Source organism: Temnothorax nylanderi, unplaced genomic scaffold (assembly GCF_030848795.1).
Source record: "Temnothorax nylanderi isolate EJ_2023f unplaced genomic scaffold, tnyl_v1.0 TNYL_tig0020_pilon, whole genome shotgun sequence".
In the NCBI taxonomy this organism is placed as follows: domain Eukaryota; kingdom Metazoa; phylum Arthropoda; class Insecta; order Hymenoptera; family Formicidae; genus Temnothorax; species Temnothorax nylanderi.
The window spans coordinates 1153008-1177307 of NW_027249082.1; the positions used below are offsets into that span (position 1 = coordinate 1153008).

General features: G+C 42.2%; 3 protein-coding genes across 10 annotated transcripts in view; 1 reads left to right on the top strand and 2 right to left on the bottom strand.

Annotated features, from left to right (window-relative positions):
• The window catches only part of Qin (tudor domain-containing protein qin), a 150718-nt gene that overhangs the window by 15649 nt on the left and 110769 nt on the right, over positions 1 to 24300 (bottom strand). The window lies entirely within an intron of this gene.
• The window catches only part of LOC139769171 (uncharacterized), a 63052-nt gene that overhangs the window by 5881 nt on the left and 32871 nt on the right, over positions 1 to 24300 (top strand). The window contains exon 1 of one of the 2 annotated variants that reach the window (XM_071700022.1): positions 16141 to 16447. The exons of the other annotated variant lie outside the window; for it this stretch is intronic. Coding sequence (XP_071556123.1) covers positions 16321 to 16447 — 127 coding nt within the window. The 5' untranslated portion in view covers positions 16141 to 16320. Of the gene's footprint in view, positions 1 to 16140; positions 16448 to 24300 lie in introns of those variants that run through there. 2 annotated transcript variants of the gene reach the window in all.
• Positions 11244 to 13441, bottom strand: LOC139769205 (uncharacterized; the record flags this gene model as incomplete). The annotated part of the gene is made up of 7 exons (XM_071700091.1): positions 11244 to 11495; positions 11615 to 11709; positions 11795 to 11927; positions 12014 to 12153; positions 12375 to 12465; positions 12526 to 12642; positions 13170 to 13441. Coding segments are annotated over 6 exons (807 nt in total), but the record flags the coding sequence as incomplete, so codon positions are not given.

A 24300-nucleotide genomic window follows, 5' to 3' on the forward strand; every position in this document is an offset into this window, starting at 1 on the left:
AGAGATTGAAACGCGCTCGTTTTTCCCTCTTTTTTTGAGCGTTCTGTATTACATGTACCGGGGACACGCACATTGTTTCGCCGAAACGTTCGTCGCAGCAAAGCAGCGTGACGTTTTATCTTCCCAAACAATCGCCGGGGGAGGATCGGAAAAATATATCATGCTGAAAATCCCCGCGAGAGCCTCGCCACCGCGGAGGTGACGGACCGGAACGGAGTTTCCTCTCCTCTCTTCATCCAGCCACCGCACACCGTCCGATCTCGGTTGTCGGTCACGTAATCTCGTCGTCTCCATCGAGCAAATCCCTGCGCCACCACCGTCCGTCAATGACCCTGGCCTGCATCGTCGGCGCGGTATCGGAAATTTACATTGAAAAAATATATCGCCCGTCCCGGCGAAGGTCGCCCGTTCCGGAAAATCAGGTTTGCACGGCGGCGAAGAGCGTCACGCATTAACGAATCCGCGAAAGTGTTCGGGGGAGCTGTTGTCCGTCGTGCCGAGCGGGGGAAAAATTACGTCGCGCATAACAGCGCGAGAGAAGGAAAACAGAAACGAAAGCAAAACCGGCGAGTCGATCGGAGCGAGGGAGCAACCGCACGAGAAACCTAACGACTCTCGAGAGCGAGAGCTCGAGGAGCGCCGATCGCGAGAGAGGTCCCGCCCGAGTCACGATTTTCATAGAGCTCTGTACGTGGCGGACAAAGGCGAGCATAACGCCGTGTAACCCGTGCGGCGAGCCTCGCTCTTTCCTCTTTTTCCTCTTTTTTTTCTTTCTTCAATTCCGTCTCGCAACCGCCGTAGCCTAGATACCGGATAGGGCGCGGATCGGGACAACCATGCCGTTTTCCAGATCTCACACCGCGCTCGCGCTCGCGCGCGCCACGGATGAACGCGCGCTTTAGCGTCGCGGTCGTAACGGGGGCTCGCGATCACGCGTTACACACGGTGAAAGGAAAAATGCATTATTTCCCCTCCCACGCGGCGGCGGGCGGCATATTTTTCTGATTGCATCAAGAGGTTACGTGTATTCGCGTGTATTGCGCCGCGCGCGGCGCACGATGCGTCCCAACGGAAAAGAAAAAGGGAAAGGGAAAAAAAGAAGGAAAGAGGAAACACATCGGCGAGCAAAGAAATATATTCGGCCGGGTGCAATTAAGGGCGATTACGGGGAATTTACGAGTGCATTAAGGAGCGGGGTGTATCCCGACCGGTTTGCGTCGCTGGACCGTCTAACCGGTCGGTCGTTCAACCGACCGGACCCCACGACCGCTTTTATTAATCTGTCTATTGCTCCAGATTAATCAGAGCGTTCGAGGAACACTCGAGCTGACGCAATTACAAATTACAAGGCTTCGGATAAGGATTTATGGCGCGCAGGCCAATTTTCGCGTTTCGGATTTTACCCGGACTCCGTAACAGGCTACACGTGAACGTACACGGGCGTTATATTGTCTACCTTTCTGCGTTCTACGAGTCAACTAACGACTCGCTCTCTCGCTAGTCATTGTTCATTGTTTTACAACGTGATTCGCCACGATCGCATCTACGCAATTTCCCTTTTATCTCTCTCCCTCTCTCCCCATCCTCTCTCTTCTTCGTCGTCTTTGCCGTTCTTTACTCACTCAAGAGGGTCAAATGAAATAACGCCAAGTTATTACAGAAATAACGTGCTGGGTTTTAATTAACGGAGTGGCATTAATTATCGAAATTATATTCATCAATGAACCGACAGAAGCATTCAAACGTGAAAGACGTTTCTCTCTCTCTCTCTCTCTCTCGTTCTTCTTCTCCGAGCTCCATTACAGCGGATGGCGATTTTTACGAGTGTGACGCGAGACACTTCAAACCATTGATAATTACCTTCTTCTTCTTCTTCCAGTTCCCAGTATCTCTTGCGATATAACTCTCGGACACAGACGTTAATGAAGGTGATTAAACGAGACGAAAATGGCAATTCGTTTGTCAGCGAGAGTTTGTCACGTCGCACGAGAACATTTTCGATTCTCTCCCCTTTACATGGATACATTACAAGTTTCCGTGCTGACGATGCCTCGGGGAAGTTTCGTAACACAATTCCCGATTGAATTATCGCTCGCGTCTCAGAGACACGCCGCAGGATCCTGCGAGAGGATTGACAACACGACCGGGCGATATGATCCTCGCGAGATCGATATCCGTGGAGTAAGTCGGACGAAGGAGTGCGGGGATTTAATTTTGCATTCGCGGCTAACGCGACGCGAGAGCACGTCGACGTCACTTTACACGCTGTGTCCCCCCCCCCGTGCGGAAGATGCAGGGGAAGGATTAACGTACATTAAAACCAGCTCTTTAATTCACTTCCAAGCCCTGCGAGCTTCGCGTGTCCCACCCTTTTTCCTCTCCTTTCCATTTCCTCGTCCATCTGGGTACGAGTCTTTCCCCTTCCTTTCGCATTTTCTCCGCGACTTTTCTCCGGGGCATCTCTTCCCTCCCCGACCCCGCCTCTGGTATTCTTTCGCGCTTTCTTTTCAACTCTCCTTCGCCTCCCTCGACCCTCCGTTTCCCCCGTCCCTTTTTTCGCTGCGCCACGACGACTCTGACAAATTTCATAAGAGGCACTGACGTTCTCGCGACGGCGCCAGGACTCAACGAGATTAACCATCGTAGAACGTGTACTCGCCAAATTATCCACGGCATCACGCGAGTCATCCTCATCGCCGTATCGCGTCCTTCAGATTTTCCTTATTTTCGACTCGGCGGAACTTTCTACGCTGCGAAAAATAATTGCCCGGCTGACTGAGAGAAAACGGCGGCGATATGACATCGTATTATTTCGCCAGATAAATCGGGCACTCTCCGCGGGGATCCTCTACTTTTTCAACGCGTCGAACTTTCGAACTCGCGGCGCGTTGAACTCCCGGCAAGAGCTAGTGTTTTCCATGTCAACCTGTCCGCGCGATGATGTTGCAGCTCTCGGATTATCAAGGCGACCGGAGGGAGTGCATTCTGTTCGTAAGTAATCCGATTAAGACCGCACTCTCTCAGGTAGCCCGCCCCTCCCGCGCATGTTCTTATTAATCCTATAAAACCGAAGTACGTGTAACGAGCGCGCAAACTCGGGGAAATTAATATTGCTGACGAGGGCGCGCGATAAATCAACTTTTACTTTACGACAGAATTCAAATAAACGTCGGGGCGAACTTTAGATTAAAACTACTCGCGTAGCTGAATCGCCTTCGGGTTGTCTTCTCTTTCTTCATTTCTCTCTCTTTCTCTCCCTCCCTTTCTCTCTCTACACAAATATATAACAAATATTAATCAATATTATTAATCATTTTTCTTAAAAATTAATTTGTACGCAGCCTTGGTGGATTATCTTGTCCTCGCGGAGTACATAAAAAGAAACGGCGATGATACTGCCATGATGATAAATCGCCGGGCATAAAAGGGAATAGCGTCTCGTCGTTCCCGAATGTATTAAATTAAAGACGTATAACGAAGATGTCGTCCTTGATCGCGCGATCTGCCCATCCTCGGGCACATCTCGCGGCTATTATTAACCGCGAGTGAGTCGCGTCGCGGTATTTGAAACTCCTCTTGCCGATCCTTTTTTACTCGCCGTCGAAAATTAACCGTTGACGAAACTCCGCGATGCGATCGCCGGCGAGGAGGCCTTGAACCGAGCGCGCGCGCGGCACCCGTGGATACCTGGCCGAGAAAGGCCCGAGCGATCGGCCGCGCTTATTGTCGGTCAACGAGAGGTACCTATCCACGGCCGGTTCCGGCAATATCGCGCCACAGATATCGCCGCCATAAAGAGTTATAAACACCCGGACCGGGTCGGATTACTAAATGGAGCGTGCAAAATCGCCGAGTCGACCACGAAAGCTGCGTAGAAACCGCGGCGTCGAAGCCAACGACTTTTCCCGTCGAGCGAAAAGTCGGCCGATTTCTTTGCGACTCGCGATGGGAGCTCCGATAAAAAAATTACTAGACTCCGGAGCGGATCAAAGTAGGCCTATTTCGAGGCCTTGATCGACGCGATTCATTTTAACGAGCGCGAGTAATTCGACGATACTTTCGACGCGCTTCGATTCGCGTTCTCTCTTCGATTTTTGTGCGTTATCACGCGCGAGTCATTAATTATTATTTAATACGCGCGTGGGCGAACCGGTGTGTCGCAGAGAGCCGCACGTGCATTATTATTTCGCGAACGTGCTCAAAACGGAGGGGCACCAAACATATTGTGTTGTTAGCGGCCAATTACAGAGTTCGAGTAGCGTTCGATAATATCCTTCGTATATATTCGGCGGAGGCGGGGGAGCGCGCATTATATGCAGTCGCCGTATGGCCAGTAACTTGTAAGTAGTAACTGTCGAAGTTATAACGCGAAAATTACAATCCCCGTGGTATGCGGCTATATAATGTAGTGGCACGCAACGCGTATTAATTCGCAAGAGCGCGCGCCCACACGCGCTCGCGACTTATTTCTTGCCCACGCATTTTCATTCGCATACACGTTTTCTAAGGTCCCTCGGACGCCGTTAGTCTTACGCCGGAATTTATGTTACGCACGTTTTAACGACTATTATTTCAGCAAGAGTCCTTGCTGAACTTGCCCAAGTCTCTTTCTCAGTTTATTGACCCTAGAACAAAATCGTTCCGATTCTTGATAAACGCTCTTTAACATCTAGAATTCTATATTTAAACATCTTTGGACGCCACTATTTGCGGCACGTGTCGCGTTGGAGACATCAATTTCTTCCCCCCCTTTTAACGACGTTTTCTTCATTTCTTGCGAACGTACAGACGTTACGAAATTGATCGACTTTATCTTACGTGTGCCATGAAAGGAGTATTGCGTTTGAAATCAATCAGGAATCGAGAGATCGTGAGATCCGGGGGTACTGGTATCCCCGACTCACCTCGAGCCGAGGAGACAGGCCTTAATGACTCCGAACGATCGACAGATCTCTCAGAACGATCCATTTCGCTGGATCCGGATTGCGATATCCAGATCGGTCGTTAACACGGGACTATCTTAAGTCCCGGCCTACGCGCGCCCGATTAATAAAACTTTCACCGAAAGGCAAGGTTAACGAATTTACATTTTCGACTGCCTCGTCTCGCTCGCTCTTACTCGCGAATTGCAGAATTGCTTTAAGAGCACGGGGTACAGGTCGGAGCGTCAGCGGACGTGTATTAGCCGTGGCACCGACGCGTATCGAAAGTCGATAAACGAATTTCGCGAGCACGCCGATCGAAAATTCTTTCGTTGAAGCACAAACGTCCGACGTCCTAATCCGCGTAACACCTCCGACGGCTACTTTTCCGTATTTCTCCCGACCGCGTGCGAGCTCGTGATTTCGACGTGTGGAGCAACATCTCCGATAAATATAAAGCGCCGCGCGCGCGATAAGCGCGACGGGCAAGCAGCGGGCGGAACCCCGTGCGTTTCGTCGAAATAACGTTAATTCCGGCACGGACCGGCCGGGCACGTGCAACTGGGCGAGATGTTTCCGCGAATCGGCGTTTTCCGCGCCGAGAAAACGCGAAGGCGCAAACACACTTCTCTTTCTATCTCAATTTATTCCCCCTATTTTCCGTCTTTTCGATCGCGCCGCTCCGCCCGGGTCTACATTGGTACCACTCCTTCCTCCTCCGCGATTTCTTATATTTTCTTCAATTCACGAATAACATAGAATAGAAGAATAAGATGACATTAAAGAATTTAATCTCCCGGAAAAATTATTCCTAATTATTTCTCTATCCGCAGGAGTCAATTTAAAAGTTTAACGATTTAGCATCTTAGTCTTGTCCGATTTATGAAGGCCAGAATCTTGGCTTGAAATCAACTTGGTGGATGCAATTAGGGTAATGCGCGGGATATTATAATGTTCTACGAATCTCGCGGAGTCAACCTGAAATTGAGATTAGCAATTTAATATCGCAACGTTTCCAAATCTACGACGACATCATGCGCGAGAATCTTGACCAAGGCACAAACGTAGGCGCATTTTGTAACGACGCGGTTAAGATAATAACGACGGGGAATCATAACGACTTGTGAATTTCAAGCCGCTGAACGTTGCGTAACGCTACATCGTGCTGCATTAAATCTATAATTCTGCCGAATTTAATCTATTATTTTCATGCGGCGAGATCGCAGCGCGCGAGAAACCGGTTTATTTCAGGTCACCTGCCTTTCCACGATACACGGGCAAAAATAAATCGCGCGGAGCATGACGGATGATTAAATGTGACTCATTTTTACGTCTACGCAACAAGGAAATACGGGCTACGGGCTAGGAGCGAACGGGTTAATTGCGCAAGACAAGTCACAAGGCTGCTTTATCGATGAATTCCAGAAGTCCCGGGCGCACCTTTGTCTTCTACTGCGTGTTACGTTCAACTAAACTCTAAACAATGTTAAAGGCATCCGTTACGCTCAGAAAATAAAAGAGGATCTTGCGAGGATCAAAATTGAAGTTTCACGACTTTGTAGTCCCTCCTTTTCACTTGTATGATGCAAGATTACATCCTTACGTTGCACGACAGTACAATGAAATAATGTCGTAATAAAATAATGATTTTTACGCGTCAATTAAACCGGTATCTGCGCGTGGCGCATTGTAGCGAGATTCCTCGTTACATGATCGTATTGATTAATGGTTGCAGGCGAGCGAGGAAATAAAACGTCGGAATGTTAAGAGAAGGAAATTTCAATCGGTCGAAACGCGGCAAAATACCGACGAGCGCAGTTCGGCGGAAAAGCTAGGAGAGAAAAAAAAATTCTCATTTCAATGAAACGTCCGCGCTTCATACTGCAAAACGTCGTCGAACATAGTCAATATCGGCGCGTATAGGGAACGCGCCGCATCTGCATAGCCGGAATATTTCCCGCCGATCGGCTCCTCATTCATCGCTTCACCCGTCACCGTGGAAAGTCGGTTGCGCGGTGCGTAAAGCAGTCGATAAATTTCTTGGCAAGTACAAGTATCCCCCTATTTTAATCGCAAATCGTTCATCTTCCGCGTTTATCCGCAAAAGCATGTTGCGGATGATGAATAAACACGCTTTCCCTAGATTCTCCCTTTCGAAAACAAGCTCTAAAGATTGAGAATCCTTCCATCTTTTCTCAATCATTATTGAACGTCAATCATCCTCGAGATTGATATCGAGCGTCGCGTCGCGTCGAATGTATTACGGGTCGTTACAAATTTTGCGATCTGCGACTTTGGCGAATTACGTACGTCGCGGCCGATTCGTTGCTGGAAGAGGTGCTCTTCTCGCCCGGGCTTGTATGTAGTACTTTCGTGTCGGTATAAACGAAAGGCCATAAAGCGAAGCTTTCCATCGACAACTTTGGACGAGTCCAGGGGCATTCCTCTCTCTCTCCCTCTCTCTCTCACTCTCTCTCGCTCTCTTTCTTTCACTCTCAGCTCAGCTCGAGAATAGCGTGTACGCCTCCTGGACGTACTTCCATGCTTCCCGAGACCGGCGCAGGCGTGGTACGTGCACCGAAGGTTTTATAGTATTAACTGAAATTGCAACAGTCCCCGTAAAGTAGGAGGCTTTACTAGTACGGCCCCAGATATGTGTGCACGCGCATATACAGGGTGGCACGAGAACGAAGGCGCACCTCGCCGCCTTTCGCATTTCGACGGGAAAATCGATGACTTTCTCTTCGCCGCGAGTCATCGACTAAGTACTTCCGAACCAGTTGTCATCGCGACAATTCCGCGGCGATCGTTTCGCTCGCGACAATTCCGACGATCGTTTTCACTCGCGGCGTCCCGGGATTATTAGTCGCGAACGGGGTCTCCGCGCCATCGATTGCCGCAGTTGTTAATCCTGATGTAAATAATATTAAATTAAGTAATTAAGCCGACAAGTTTAAGAGGATCTAGAAGCCGCAAGGCTTGAGAAAGAAGCGAGCTCTCGAGAGAGGCTTTTTATGCAACTCCGCTCAGTCTCTCCTTTCGGTATCATGATCTTAATAACACGTTTCGTCTAATTATTCCTTAAGTAGAAAAGGAAACTTATCCTACGCCTCGGGGTTTTTCAAAAGAACGATAATCCCGGCGAGACTTACGACCGCCGCGCCGGGCGCACCGATACGAAACCCACCCGTCGCTAATAGCCGAATAGAACGTCATCGATTTTTTTGACTGCCAAAACGAATGCTTACTTATCTGTTTACACGTATTTCGCCGACCATCATCGGCGACGATTGAATTGCGAATGGGCCACCCCGAACGTGAGTATCCGCGTCGCCGGCGGAGCGCCCGGGCTTTTTCCCAGTGACGAGAGGGGATCAGGGACGCGCGACAGTAAAATCGAAATTGTCAGAGTTGCCGCTTTAGTTTTAGAGCCTTGGGTTACTGCCGCCGTCGAATCCCGCCGCTTCCAATCCCGTCGGTCTTCCCCGGACCTGCCCTCCACCCTTGGCGCCCTTTTCTTTCTCTCGCGGAAGTAATAAGTATTGTCGGGACCGTACAGCCCTCTCTCGCTCTTCCTCGCTCTCGTGGACTCACCGGAATTCAATCAGGGAATTTCGACGTTGGAAGCGAGAGAGAGCTCGATCGTGCGAGAACGCTGGATGACTTATTCTCAATACGCGTTGATCTAATTTTTATGCCAACGGTGCGACAGGAAGGAAGGGAAGGTGGGAGGGAGGAAGCTGGACCAGGGCGGATGCAGCGGGGTCTCCCCCCCCCCGCGTTTCTCTTTATAACTACGTTTTATTGGGCCGTTACGTTTCATGAACGGGAAATTTAAATGCGACGCTTAAACTCGGAAAATTTCGAGGAGCGTTCTGCCGCTGCCCTGATCTCCGCTCCACGAGACGCTCCATGTGCAGATATTTCCGGCAAACCTGCGAACGCGGCGGGTCTCTCCCAGGGAGGCAAGGACTCGCCGGCGATTTAAAGTATCGCGAGTTGTCGAAAATAGATTCCGCCGTAGCAAAAGGCTGTAGCTTCGCTTTTTATTCCATCGAGCCCCACCCGAGTTTCCCCGGATTCTCCAGAGAGCGAATTCTCCGCGTTTTCCTTGATATTCCCTCGACGACAAGTCGATAATGAGCGGTTAACGATAGTTTGTTAGCAGCTAAAAAAAAAAGTTAGAGTTCTCACATAATACACGACATATGGTGATTTTTACCGTGGCGAAAAGCTCTAGAGACATTACAAACACTCCGCCAAGATTCAGGCTGACAGCTTTGCTGCCGCTTTGCAAAAGAAACAGTATCAATCTCTGTACACTGAGAAAAAAAATTTGTCAATCCCAAAAAATATTTAGTCCGATACGTTCAACTAAACATTTTAGTTAGTTAATTAAACATTAGTTGAATTAATTAATTCTTGATTAAAGAAACGAAATAAATTGTTGAAACAACTAATATTTAGTTAACTAACTAAAATGTTTAGTTGAACGTATCGGACTAAATATTTCTTGGGATTAACAATTTTTTTTCTCAGTGTACATGTAAAGGTGCTACATACCACCGAACGTTGTACCTACGAAGTAATGGCTAGACAACGAATCGATATAATCGAAGTAGCAGTAACGTTCAGCATACGAGTGCGCGTTTTACGAAGTGTGTTAAGATTTATTTTCATTACACAAAAGTTTTATATTGATACACATTTTCGAGGTCAACAGTCTTTCTTACGCAGTAGAATATACGTTGTCATTGTGATCCGTAACTTCTTGTCCAGCATAATTGGCTAAGAACAAGTATATAAAAATTATATGCAATCACGAGATGTACTAAACATTGCTCAACATCGCCTTCAAACAACGCAGTCACGGACATTTAAAATGCAATGTTCCAATCAATGTTTCCATGTATTCTTATAGTTAATCAATTTAAATACAAATAAAGTTACAAAAATGTCTTTCAATTAAAATATCGTGCAAGATAGTAAAAATTTTTAATTAAAATTTCTTATAAAATTTTATATTGTAGACTGTGTCACAATGCACAAAAATGACGCGAGAAAAACTCACCTCATAAAGATTGAGACTTAAACAAAGCACACCAACCATAATTAAACAGAAATGCGATCCCTGAAAGCTGGACAATAAAAATGCGGAGAACCTTCGAACAAAATCAATCATTGCATTTTACACGTTTTATTATAATATTATTAGATAAATACTGACTTGATAGCTTTACGATGAATATCTACAGCATAAATTATTTCTTTATAAATTATAATCTCATCCTTCAGGCTAACATTTTCCTGCATATTTATCATCATTGCTTTCTCGATGCGATAACTGCAAATAGTTTCTTATTATAAAGCTGCAATTATAAAGTTCCTCTACTAGGAAAAAGATTTACTAATGAAGCATATTTGGTGGTGCCATAGTCGAATCATCTCTCAAAATCACATAGATACATATAGAAAAGAAAAAGTCTTGATGAAAATACTAAATTGCCAAAATTACGACATGCATTTTCGCAATCTGCAAATTATTTCACTAATAAACTGGAATACGACACAACTAATCAAGATACCAAAAAACAACGATAACTGAAGCTGAACAAATTTTGATCGTTCATAAGGCCATAAGCCAATCGAGAGCAGAAGAATACGATTGAAGCTAAAATGCCGATTGATGCAGATCATCACTTGGCGAGAAACGACACGCGTCTGAATAAAATGCAAAGAAGACGAAGAGGATTCGCACATTTTCTTTTAAAATGTCCATAAAGTATTTTAAAATTTTCCTTCTTTAACATTAATTCTAAATTGCTTAATTATATACCACCTTAATATTACATCGTGAGATCGAACCACTTGTAACATAGTGTTCTTATTCAGAAAGAAAAGGGCAATTAAGCGACCGATCGATTTGACGCCGAGGGAAACTTAACCGATGTTTACTTCCCACGGAAAAACATTTGCATGACACTTTTTACTCGAAGTCCGCGCAAAAGCAGTTGTCCTTTCTCATCGTGGCAGTTTTATATACTTCATTCCAACGTGTACACTCGCGCGGTACCTTCCCTCGAGTAACGATGATTCTTCGGTCTTACTGTCGGTCGTACTGATGTCAAAATAATTTAAATCGGCTACAATTATCGCTAATAAAGTACTAAGTACTGCAAAATGCAGATCTTAGAACTCGCTACACTTGCAAAAGTGAATGAATTTGAATGAAAGAATTTGCCTTCGTATTATATATGAACATGGGTCATTGAATATTTTTTTGACAACAAGTGTATATACGTCGATTATTAGGACTTGAAAACTATAAATTTGTGAGTCGACTATTCAAACAGTGCAATGGATGGAAGTGCGGACACTTACAATTAGTAAGATGTACGGTATGTATTATTTCGTGTAATAAGTTTTGTGTTTTGTGTTACTCGTTTTAATGAAAATGTTTCAAGCTTTTTTAATTCAAATTAACATTACGTAAAAATGAAAAATATTTCATAATTGTTAAGCATAATCGAGTCAATATATAAATCCAAATACTTCTCTATATACCTAGGTATACTTACGTTACAGAAACAGCGCGCGTTATGATTTCAAAAGTAAGAAACATTATATATTCTTTATAATTTTATCCAAAAAAGTTGCAGTACATAATAGAATAAATTTACTTTTAAACTTACCTATTATATGAAACTAATAATCACTATTGGATATAATCGCATCACTGTTGCGTGGAATACACAACGGTGAAATAAGATATCGATGCTTTCGTTAGCTAGAATGAAATATCTCTTATATGTCGTAAATCACAAATAAATATTCACAAAATATTATACGTAATATACAACATAAACTTTTACCGTAGCAAAAAATTCTAAGGATAATATAAATATTCCGCCCAGTTGTAAGTTGAAAGTTTTGCTACCTCTTTGCAAGAGAAACAATATTAGTTTTTGTACGTGTAATGGTGCTATGTACCACCGAACGTTGTAACTGTGTGAATTAAAAACTGCATAAGAGCAACGCATCCAAATAATTAAATAATAGAAAATACATTTGTAGCATATATTATCTCTTACGCTGTGAAGAATACGTGGTCATTGTGATCTGTAATTTCTTGCCCGGTATAATTGACTAGAAATAAGTACATAAAGATTATACCTACAACTAAAAGGTAAATTATAAATTGTTCGATATCATCTCCAAGTGTCTTAGTAATCTGAAATATAATGCGATTATCATGTGTGTACACATATCGCAATATATAGAAAAATTTACATTTCGTAACACATTGAAAAGTTTACATAATACAAAAAGTTACAAAAAATTTCTTCCTACGTACAGATCTTTCGAAATTGTATAAAATCCCGGTAATTTTTATATCGTAAAATATGACACTGTTCACACCAAAATACGTCTAATAATAATGCGAGAACTCACTCCATAAAGATTGAGGCTCAAACAAATCACACCAACTGTTATTAAAAAAAAGAACGATCCTTGGAAATTATCAAACAGAACCTCAGAGAACCTTTAAAAACATAAAATATTATTATTTATATTATATTGCTATTAGTAGATAAATACTAACTTGATAGCTTTACGATGAATATCTACCGCTAGAATTATTTCTTTATACATTATAATCTCGTCCTTTAAGCTAACCTTTTTCACTATATTTGTCATCAATGCTTTCTCGATGCGGTAACTATAAATAATTTCCTTATAATTATATAGTATACATATAATCTTATTGCATGAAGAAAAATAATTTGCTAGTATAACATACTTTTTGTCATTTTGTTATTTGTTACTTGGAAAGGAAAAAACTTCTTAAAAAATTAATTTGTTTGTAAAAGTATTTTTTCTAATCTATAAAACATTTCATCAACAAATTAAATAACATTAATTCCTGTTCTACCATCAAAAAGCTATTATTACAATAATGAGATGCGTTTGCTAAAGATAAGAATATAATGTTTCACGAAATTTTTTCTGATAGACACAATTTTCAATTTTGTTAATAAAAAAGATTTTGCACAAACGTCAAACAATTTATTATCTTAAAGAAAAGTTTATTCGTATTTATATAACATATACGTATGGTAACAAAAGTGACTTCAATACGATAGCAACATTATTTTCATGTGTAAATTTGTGCTAAATGAGAATAATTTTTAACAAATTTTTCCCAATTACGCAACTGTTACATTTATTCACATTTATTTTTTTCACCTGGCGATTCTAAACATTCCACAGACATGTTTAAGGTAGCCTAAGATCATTATTCCTACTGCTACCATTGCAGTTCCTCCTGTAAGATTGACTGCATATAAGTGCAGTAGAAGTAAATAAATATATTTTTCTTGGTTAACATAGTACACAGGCATTATGTTTTGTAGTAGACGATGTAATTGAGATTTGTTTACGAAGACAGCACCAGGAATGAACGGTAAAATTGTGAGAGAAATAGCAGTAGCTACATTGCCGAAGTAAATCACTAGAAATGTTTAAAAAAATAATTATATAATTCATTGTTTTTATTGTTATATATCGTTGATATATTCTTAATATATCCTTGAAATATCCTTGATGTGTACGCTCCAAAGTTGTTCACTATTCTTAATTTTTCCCTTGTATTTTTACAAAACATATGCTGTAAGATGTTAAATTGCTTAACGTTCCAATTTTTTTTGCATTTTTCAAAATAATACCCATATATGTATAGGGTTTTACAATCGGCCTAATACTGAACCAGTATTAGTTATTACACTGACCCAGTATTGGGCCGATTGTAAAACCCTATATGGGTAATTAAAGTAACAATAAATACGTTATTGCAAAAAAATATTTTTATTCCGTGTATTTATTGTCATATGGGACAAATATATTCGGACATATAATTTTATTTATTATCGTTATAAGTGTAAGAAAATTAATCTCAAAGAAGAATAGAATGACCCCATTTATGTTTGCATCACGACTGGCCTATAGCAAATTGGTTGAAAATGTTGTTTACTGGCAAAAAGTAAATTTAAATTGTTTGGATTATATAGAATTCATTGAAAAAAAATAACAGCCATATAGAGGCATTAGAAATAAAACATGAATACAGTTGCAGTTATTATGATTTGAAAAAATTTATCAGGTGGTAATGTTGATTTACTGTATTAAATGTAAAGTACTACGGACAAAAATTAATGAATATTTTAACTAAATATTTCAGCAATTCTGAATACATTTCTCATAAAAAAAATCCGAAAACCAATTTTTGTTACGTAGTCATCATCAAAAAGTTGATCTAAAACCTCGTCAAACATCTTAAAAACTATTTTAAAAAATATTTAAAAGTAAGTCAATTTAAAAATAGTAACGCATTTTTTTAAGTGTCAAGTTATTAAAAGTGACTGAGTATCCTTCTCACAATAATTTATAATTTCACCTTATAAAATCTATTCCTTAAAAAATTAAAGTAGTTTTTAATAGCAAAGATAATAAAAATATTAATAAACTGTTGCTTTATATTATAAAATTGCGTCAAAATTTATACTAATTTTGCTAATTTTAAGATTTAGCCAATATCCGAATATTTTAGTCATATTTACGATTATCTCACATTGGCAATATATATTTTTTAATAATTTCTTAAATCTACGAAATAATTTGATATCTCTTCTTTTTCAACACATTTACATATTTAGTTGACTTATTGATAACGGAATTATATAAAACTTTGTCGAAAAATGATCGTCCTAAAACATTTGATCAGGTACTATATGTCTAATTATATTTTTTACATTTCAAAATATGATATCTGGAGTTATTTAGAATAAGTAAAAATGATTAAATAAATTTATTTAATTACAATTGTAATCTACTCTTCTTTTGCAATATGTATTAAATATCAAGAGAAATTGTCTTACATATAATTATGCCCGCAAAACGCTTCGTTTCGTTTCCATATTTCTTTATGATAGCTATTTCGTTCTTATCTTTTAGTTCGTCACAGATGTGTTGAAGCTCTTCCAATAATCGCTTTACCTTTGATATCAACATTTCATTTTATTTTTTGATTAGTCTCGGAAATTTGGAAAAAAGCTATTTTGTATAAAGTCTAGCTTATCAAAAATAATTATTTTATATATTATTTATATTATTTAATTGCATACAGCAAAAGACCAACTTACAATTTGATTGTTAATTCGAAACGAGTTGTATTTAATTGTATACATAATATAAAGTGATGCGATTGAGAGAACCTTGAAAGCGATATCGATAGTGCATTTGGCAGACACAAACACTGCAAACTACAATCGATACTTATAGATTTATTTTAAAAAAATAATTTTTTAATTTAAAAAAGCCTTTTTTACGCGATTAACTTAACTGCAGATATAAAATAGCCGATTGTTTTTCCATGTACTATAATGTAATGAGCAATTCATATTACGGAAAGAACGATTTTGCTGAAGTATCTAAAAATTTAGCTAGATACAGATCTGACAAAATAATTTTGTTGCACCATCAAAATAATTATGTAGATCAAACTGTTTGCTAAAATGTCAAAATTTTTTGCAGCATTATCATACTTTAGCGACCTACTATAATTATTTTCATGGCAACAAAATTATTTTCAGATCTGTATCTTGCTTAAATTTTTAGATACTTCAGCAAAACCGTTCTTTCCGTGTAATTCTTATCGTATATTATAGCAATTGTATAATAATATACTCTTTCGCAAAATTGATAAACTATATCGAATAGATTATGAAAATAACAAACACAAATACATCAGATGGACAGACGATCGTGAAATTGTATTCAAAAGAGTATTTTCAATCGCAAAAACCAAAGTAAAAAAATTATAATATATTTACAAATATGTTTACGAATTTAAATGTACCTGGCACACAATACAGCTGAGCAAAATACCGAAAAATAACATCAGCTGAAACTGTACGAGTTTGGATTGCTGATAAGGCCATAAGCCAACTGCAAGAAGAAGAATCTTATGATATCTAAAATGCCGCGCGACACTGATCATTGCGAGAAACGACACACGTCTAACACAAGAAGAAATCGACGAGCATTTCTTTTCTTTCACAAGATATAAATATTTAATTTTTAAATTTTAAAATTGCCTAATTCAGCAAAAACGTATAAATTGCCTAATTCAGCAAAAACGTATAAATTGCCTAATTTAGCAAAAACGTATAATATGAGGTGGTAGAGAAAATACTACCGTGAGATCGAAACACTCGCGAATTAATGTTTCTGCCGGAAAGGAACGGGCGATCGATTGACTTGACGCCAACAGACATTCAACGAACGTTTGTTTCCCCTCATAAAATACTGCTATTATTTTAATCGAAGTCCGCGCGAACGCATGACAGTTGTCCTTTCTCACGCGATGACCGTTTCACGCGCGGGCTCCACCACACTTCATTGTCTACTTTCGAATGACACACTTGTTGGCCAAGAGGAACATCACTACTGGCGTTGCGCGCTAACATGTTAAGTATCTAATTATTGTTAATAAAAGACGGAATATTGCAAACTGCAAGTCATCGAAATATCCATACTAGTGGTATCTAAGAGATTTAAACTTTTTTCGCAAATCATGTAAAGAAGTGTTAATACGTTTTTTTCTTATATTGTACATAACATACACAACTGACATTTTATGCGCACCACATGTTTACTTGTTTTAAATTTTACCTACTCTACTGCAAATTGTAATACGCTGCCAGATGATATGTTTTACGTCACTGTTGCATAGATAGAATATACAACGGTGAAGTAGGATAACGATGCCTTTGTTAACTAGAATGCAATGTGTCATACGATACTATCTGTGCCGTATATCAAATATACACAATATATTAAACGCAACGATATAGAGTGATTTTTTTTACCGTGGCAAAAAGTTCGATGGAAAGTGACAACACTCCACCAATAGACACGCGAAAAGTTTTGCTGCTATTTTGTAAAAGAAATAGTATCAACCTTTGTACGTGCAAAGGTGTTACGTACCACCGACCATTGTATCTACAAAGTAATAGATATAGGCAACCAATCAAAAATTTGAAAAGATCAAGTAACTTATCAATCATCGCTATGAGTAAGCGGATTCATAAGCTAATTCTAAAACTAATTGTAATCTTATCTTTCCGTAACCAATTAATTTTATATTCATATACATTTGTGAGTACAGTAAATCTTACGCGGTAAAAAATACGTGATTATTGTAATCGGTAATTTCATCGCCCTCTCGTGACATGGTTTCAGATATCTAAAACACATATATAGCAATTTATGTTTTATGTATATTTCACAATAGATTATTTCAGACATTATTACAACGAAATTCTTTCAATTTAGATATTATATTGCAAACGGTTTTCTTCCATAATCATGACATTATAAAATCAAAGTCAAAACGGTCATCTAAAAATACATAATATATCTAATAATGTAAGAACTCCGAGCGCGCCGAGCGGTAACGACGCGTATTGGGAGCGTTGTCAAAAATTAATACAATTACACGTCCCGGCAGATGCAGATGTAGTCGCTTCGAAAGTGTTAAATCCGATTATGTCGCAGCACGGTTAACAAAACTGGCAAACTGGAAACCTTTCCGGTATGATTCGGTATAAGCCGATTAAAACTTGATGCGCGAAAAGTACTTGTGTAACCAATACGAGAGTAACGAAATTATCTGGGAAACGTGACGGCCGGATTTGTCTATCGCGTGCCAGCCGGCGACTTGATAAAAATTTGAAGGTTACGCAACATACTGTCGGACTGCGTGCTATCCGCCGCCTAACAATGCCCGCTTTACGCTTTATCATCATCATCACCGTCATCTTCTTGGCAGTCATTCACCGGCAGCTAATGCTGGTAAATACTGGCATTAGAATTAATTTGCGAGATTTCCTGACGCGGACTTAACTTTCTAGTATTTTATCGCGGGTAATTTACCGTTTCCCATAACATGTCGTTACGAGTAGATCCGCGTCGTCGACGAAAAAACTGTGTTACTTCTACTTGCGAGCGCCTGTCACGTCAAGAGGATAACTTTATTTATTCTGGAAAAATTTCTGTGTATTCGAAAAGGAAAAAAATTAATAATTTTCATTGTCGTCTCCAATATTGGTTGCTCAATTTTATACTTTCTCCCTCATCTGCCTCATCAAGATAAATAATTATTTTTTAAACGTAACGCGATTAACCGGTTCTTCAATAACCATCTTTTTAAAAGGCTTTAATAGCTTCCTGATAAATTAATATCGATAGAGCTGGCTCATTCCTCGGGGATCACGTCAGGTGTAATCCGTCCGGCTCACGCTGAAGCGTATCCTGGTTACATAATGCCTGAATGCCTCCGAGTAGAAAGAAACGAGAAAACGCTCGCGCGACATTGACCCCGTTGCCGAATGCTTCGCGTTCGGCGTGTAGATGCTATCGCCACGGATTTGTTCATTCATACAAGCCGCGAGCGTTTCGATACTTAGATACACTTACGCGTCAGCGTTATACCGCGGCGCAAGAAGTGGGCTATTACGATTTTCTTGCGTCAGAGAGCGATTCGATAGATCTTGCGAGTATCTGGAGCAGACCTTGCAAATCGCGAGAGGCTCGCTCTTCGCTCTCGTTCTGAATTCTCTGTACGAGACGGACAAAATCGCGACATTACTCACGAATGACTCTGCGCGAATGCGAGGTGCGAGTACATCCTATAGGTGTTTACAAAGCTACGGTTGTGAGACGTAATGTCACGAGAGTGTCTGAACAGGCGACACAGATAGCTACGAGTCGCAAAGAGCTAAACAGGCGCGTTGCTTATTTCGCAAGAGGTTTCTCGTTTTTCTCTCTCTCTCTCTCTCTCTCTCTCTCTCTCTCTCTCTCTCTCTCTCTCTCTCTCTCTCTCTCTCTGTCTTTACTCGCGCGAAGACGCTCGATTTCGAGTGTGCACTTGAGAAGCGCCGAGATATAAAAAAATCTACCACACGTTCTCCTTGACGATTGAGCGTGGCGAATATACGGGACTTTTTTTTTGTTTTACGCGAGTGGATGGCTCACGGGCGAAACGTCGACGTGTAACACGTCGCCGCCGTTATACGCCCGTTTGACGACATTATGAGAGCGTGCTCGCGCGATATCGTCCATCAGCCTCGAACTTTCACTTCTCCATATGCGCGACCGACAGCGCGATACGTACGTACGGTAACGTGCGCGTACATACGCCTTCGTTCATCGCCTCGAGATCTCGTTTCACCACGGAGAAGAAGAAACGCGGCCAATTATGCCGCGGCAGAAGCGGCGTTACGCGGCGCCGAGCCGTTTCATTTCGAGAGCAGCTCGACTCGCTCGATTCGCGACTCTCGGTTTCTTTTCTTCGCTCGTTATTTGCCGACTAGGGGGAACGATGTACTTGACTCGCGGTAATTTAGCTTACGTAATCGCCGATCCTTCTGTAATATGTCCCTTTTACAACGGACTATTTGCTTCGGGATCGCATAATCTGTCAGGTGGATGCGAGAGATTTGTCATACCTGTCAAAGTTGAAAATTTCAGCATAACTATTCTCGTTGCTGTCTAAACGCCACAAGTATTCAGTGCCCTCTTTTTTTTTATTTGAAGAGAAATCTTTCATTACTCTTTTCAAAAAATTTTAATTTTTATAACCGTATTCGATACAAAGCTTGATGGAAAAACAATCAGTCTAATAAAACGCGATTTCATGTATCGATGAATTTCAATGCGCGCATTTACAATGCAGATGCGCATATTCTCTCTTTGTGAAAGCGATCGGGCGTTAAAGCGACAGGCAAAAAGGGTTAAGCGCGAGCCTTCGTGAATGAGTTTTCAAACCAGACACGACGCAATCTTCCGCACGCACGTTCTTTCATTATGTCGCGCGCTATCCTCGCCGGCGGCGTCGCGTCCCCGAGGAACCTCGTAAGGGGACACATGGAGCTGCTGCGACTTTCCGCGCAACTCCATTCTCCAGAACCGCACAAGGCGTAAACTCGGGGAAACAAATCGCGTATATAGCTAAATTGCACAAGTGGTAACGCGGAGGGAGGTGAGAAACCGAGGACGAGACGCGGAGATGAATTGAAGATAGAAACCGCGGATAATGACGACGCGCGGCGCCGAGCAGCACGTCGTACTCGCCATTAGAATTGCCGTATTATAATGTTAACGAGCTCGACGTGTGTTTCGCCTAACTTGTCAATTTGCAAGCATGCCGAACGTCCGTCTTGCGTCAGATCGCGTTGCGAAAGTTCCGTGTGTTGTTTTGGATACGAGCGGCGAGGAATCGGGAGCCGTCGATGAAGCAGTAGAAACTGACAGTACTGGTCAGACAAGTCGTAATGATCGATAAGTGCAGAAACATCGCAGCAAGCAGATGGAATAGCAACGTTAAAATGATAGAACGGAATGAAATGTAATATATATTATATAATGGAATAGAGTAAGAGACATGGCAATATATATGAAATAACAGGCCGCGATGGCGTAATGGAGCGCGATAGTCACTCAATCTGTATACGTCAGACATCGTATCGCGCGGCCTGCAATCTGATGGATTTTACGAGCTTCTCCGAAGCCGTAGCGATTCGTCCACCATTTCCATTTCTCACGGCAGAGCCTTCAAACATGCTATTTTAAGCATCGCCCAAGGAAATCGATCGTCTGTCAAGATTCTTTTGGTTTCCCCCTGTTTCCATTCCATTATGTCCGCCCCGCTCGAATAAAGGACCGTGTTCCCGTGGGAGTAACAGTGTGCCGAACAAATATACGGGGTGACGTCGTCGTCGTCGACATCGGCGGTCATCACCGTCGCCGCCCTCACCCTCGGCGATGCAACGACGTCGGCAATGAGCATTTCTCTCGACTAGAACGACTATGCCTGTAACCTGTTGCTCGGTTCTTGAATTTGTCTACGTTTAAGCCTCTCATCGGGGCGACGCGTATTAACGCGCGCACATAAGTCCGTTACTAATTCATTTCCAAGGATTCGGAAATCACCGGGAATCCGATTAGCGTCGCAGTCGCAACCACGCACCCTATCTCCTTCTCCACTTCTCCACTTTGTTGATCCTCTTATTACCGCCGTTCCGTCATTTGCGATTTCGTCCTACCCACGATTTTGTACAACTGCATGAACTCGAGACGTAGCATAATCGAAGTCAGGACAAACAATATGAGAAACCGGAAACGGCGGTTCGTCCGATAGAACATTCATGAAATTTGCCCTGGCACCCGAAAAACAAATTGAGAGTTATCGTTACAAAATTCGATTAGCATCGCGGAACTCGAACGTCTTTCAGTTTTCGTCCTCTTCCTTCTATCTCTCTTTTTGACTCTCTCTAGCCAGAATCTCTAGCGGAAATGCCTTTGCAAAACTCATCTGTTCCTAAATTATGAGCAGAATATAAGATGCGAGAAATATAGAAATACAAACAGTACGTGCACTTTTTCGCATAAGGAAACACCTTGATCTTTCAAGCGGTTGATCTACCACGATTTAGCGAGATATTTGCGAAACGTCGAAGACCCAAATTTCTCGTCATAGTTTCGAAAGCGGGAGGGGGCGCGGCTTAAATTGCAATCCGGGCCAATTTGCGGGATCTCGGTATGCAAAGGAGGTTCTAACTTTAATAGCGCGCGGGCCTCGATGTGCTATTACGAAAAAGGGTTCTTGCCGCGAAATTTCGCGGAGAGTCGCGTCTCCGTGCCGGTTTTCGGTCGTCGGCCTTTTTGGGACATATTAGCGGACGCGCGTCCTCGCGAAATTTCATCGCGGGAACAAAGTCTTTTGGCTGCGCAAGAAGCCGTCAGCTAGCGTTGTGAAACGCCGTCGCGTCGGCGTCGCCGTGTCAAGTGGCGGAATTTCGATGCGCGCCGAGCACTCTCTCCCGCGCGCTTCGCAAACGTGGTCGAACGAGTCACGCTTCTTGTCGCCCTCGAGGAAGAAGAAGACGAAGGAGCAGGAGAGATACCGGAAAGTCGAAGGAGTTACGGAGCCGAACGCTTCGTTCGTACGTTTTGATCAAGGCTTACGGGACAAGATTTATGTCCGTCTACGTCGACAAAGATTTCCGGTTTTGGCGATTAATTCTCGTCGTAAAAAATTCGTATACCGACACATCGACAGGAAACGACTACATAAATTATGAAGTATAATTTCCAATAAACTCTCTCGACGTCTTGCGAAGAAAGAAAAGTAATTATCATTATATAAAATAATCGAATATACATAATTTGATTTAAATAAAATAAATACGGGACGCGCGCGAGTCATCAGTTAATATTTCACATTTCGTAGAAGAAAGACGCTGTTTCAGACATCAGGGCGAGATTAAGGGACAGGCGATAATCGGTTAAATAACCGAATATCTTATGCCGTCTGACGGAAGAGCTTCTTGTTAGTGGATTCGTACCTGAGTACCCATAAATCACCCGCGCGATTGCTCCTGCTCCGGCGGAAAGGATGAATGCGTGCAGTTTGACCGCTACGTAGTCCCGACGTCCCGGCGGCTAAAAAACTCTGGCAATTTATCACTTACGTGGCAAAATAACTAATTGCGCTTCACTGCGGCGTGCAAAATCTTATCAGAACGGTGATTACGCACCGATCTACGTCCGTCGTAACGCATAAATCAAGGGGAACGGAGCGCGAGGATAACACGACGCTCTTCCTACGTTAATTCCGCCGATAAATTCCATTATCTCGTTAGACCAAACAAATTGAATATAAATGACTGCACAGACGTAGACCGCGAATGATATTCAAGCGAGAAATTCCAAGATCGGGGGCACGACTGGCCTTCGTCGCGCGGCATTCCCACCCGACACCTCGCTCACGTCGCGATGTATAAAATCCCAGGAGAAACTACTCGGCGTTCGTATTACGTTCGCGCGCTAAAATTTCAGGCACGCTCGCGGAGATCTACGCTTCGGTAGGCTATCGCGAATCGACGGCCTTTATCACGGACGGCGTAATTATATGACCAGGCGGAGACGATCTCGAGCGGAAAATATCGGGCAACGATCGACTGTATGCGGCTGTTAGCTGTTGGCACCTACATGCACATCGTTCCACGGCCGTGCAATGACTCCGAAGTCTCCTTTTTAGCCCAGAAAGTCATTAAAGGCCAGGCTACGTGCGCGTAGAAGGGAAGGGGCGTTCCGAGTCTTATATCATCCCGCGATTCTTACGACTTCCACGAACTCACGTCATTTCCTTCGTGGCTGCGAGGGATTAGGAAAGCTTCGCCGGTCGACCGGCGTCGATTGTACGTTCACAGGGTGTTTCCGAAAAATGCCACGAAGATACAACGCGATGATACAACGTCGCGAATGTCCGCGACGATTAAAAAAATAAGCGAGAATTGCGGACGTTTCTAAGGTAGAGACAATGTTAATTCTCACGAGATCTTTCCGCGACAAACGATCCCTGAGAAACAGTATTTTTGCTTAATACATTTCCTCTTCCGCATATTATAATAATATAATATTCGAACTGAAAGAAATTGCTACAGAGAGAGATGTTCGACGGAAAATTGAATCTAAACAGTTCTCGACGTTTGTACGAGAGAAAGAAAAAGAGATAGCTTTTCTTCCAGCTCGTGCAAATCTTCCTGCGAACAAACGACTCCGATATAGTCCGCCATCGTTGGCTGAAATTTAATAAACGCGCGTTTCCTGCGGGCGTTGTCCCTCGGGTAACTTGTTTCCATCAGCGTCGACAAATTGTTATCCGATCGCCGGGCCATCGCGAACAAATTATCCGCGTCTCGGTCGGGATAATCGACACGGCCATCAAAACGTAACAATAGCGCCACGATTGTCCGAATAATTATCCCGCCCGTCGCTACTCGTTGCCCTGCGACTGCCATCGGGTCGGGCGATAATTCAAGCCTTTCTCGGCGACTAATTAAAACGCCGCGTAAAAAGAATCCGACGAGAGACGAACGCATTAATCCGTCGTAATTGTTCCGACTACAGCCCCGTCCGGATAACTTGTATCTGGCCTGCCATTCGGCCAGCATTTACATTTTACATAACACCCGCTAAATTCGGACCAATATCCCACCAGCGCGCAGCGCGAAGCCCCTAATTGGCGGTGTAAAGCGAAAGTACTTAATACAAGCCGCGGTATAGTCGAGGCCATTACGCTCGTTAACGACGTTCCTGAACTGACCGCTCGGCTAAATCCGATATAAGTGTCTCAAAGCGCGCACGTTATAATCCGCGGATATTGATTATATCGTACATTTTTCCCCTCAGAATTTGTAAAGAAATAAAGGAGCGCGATTCTCCAAAAGAATTCCCGTGGATCGATCCTGTTGAA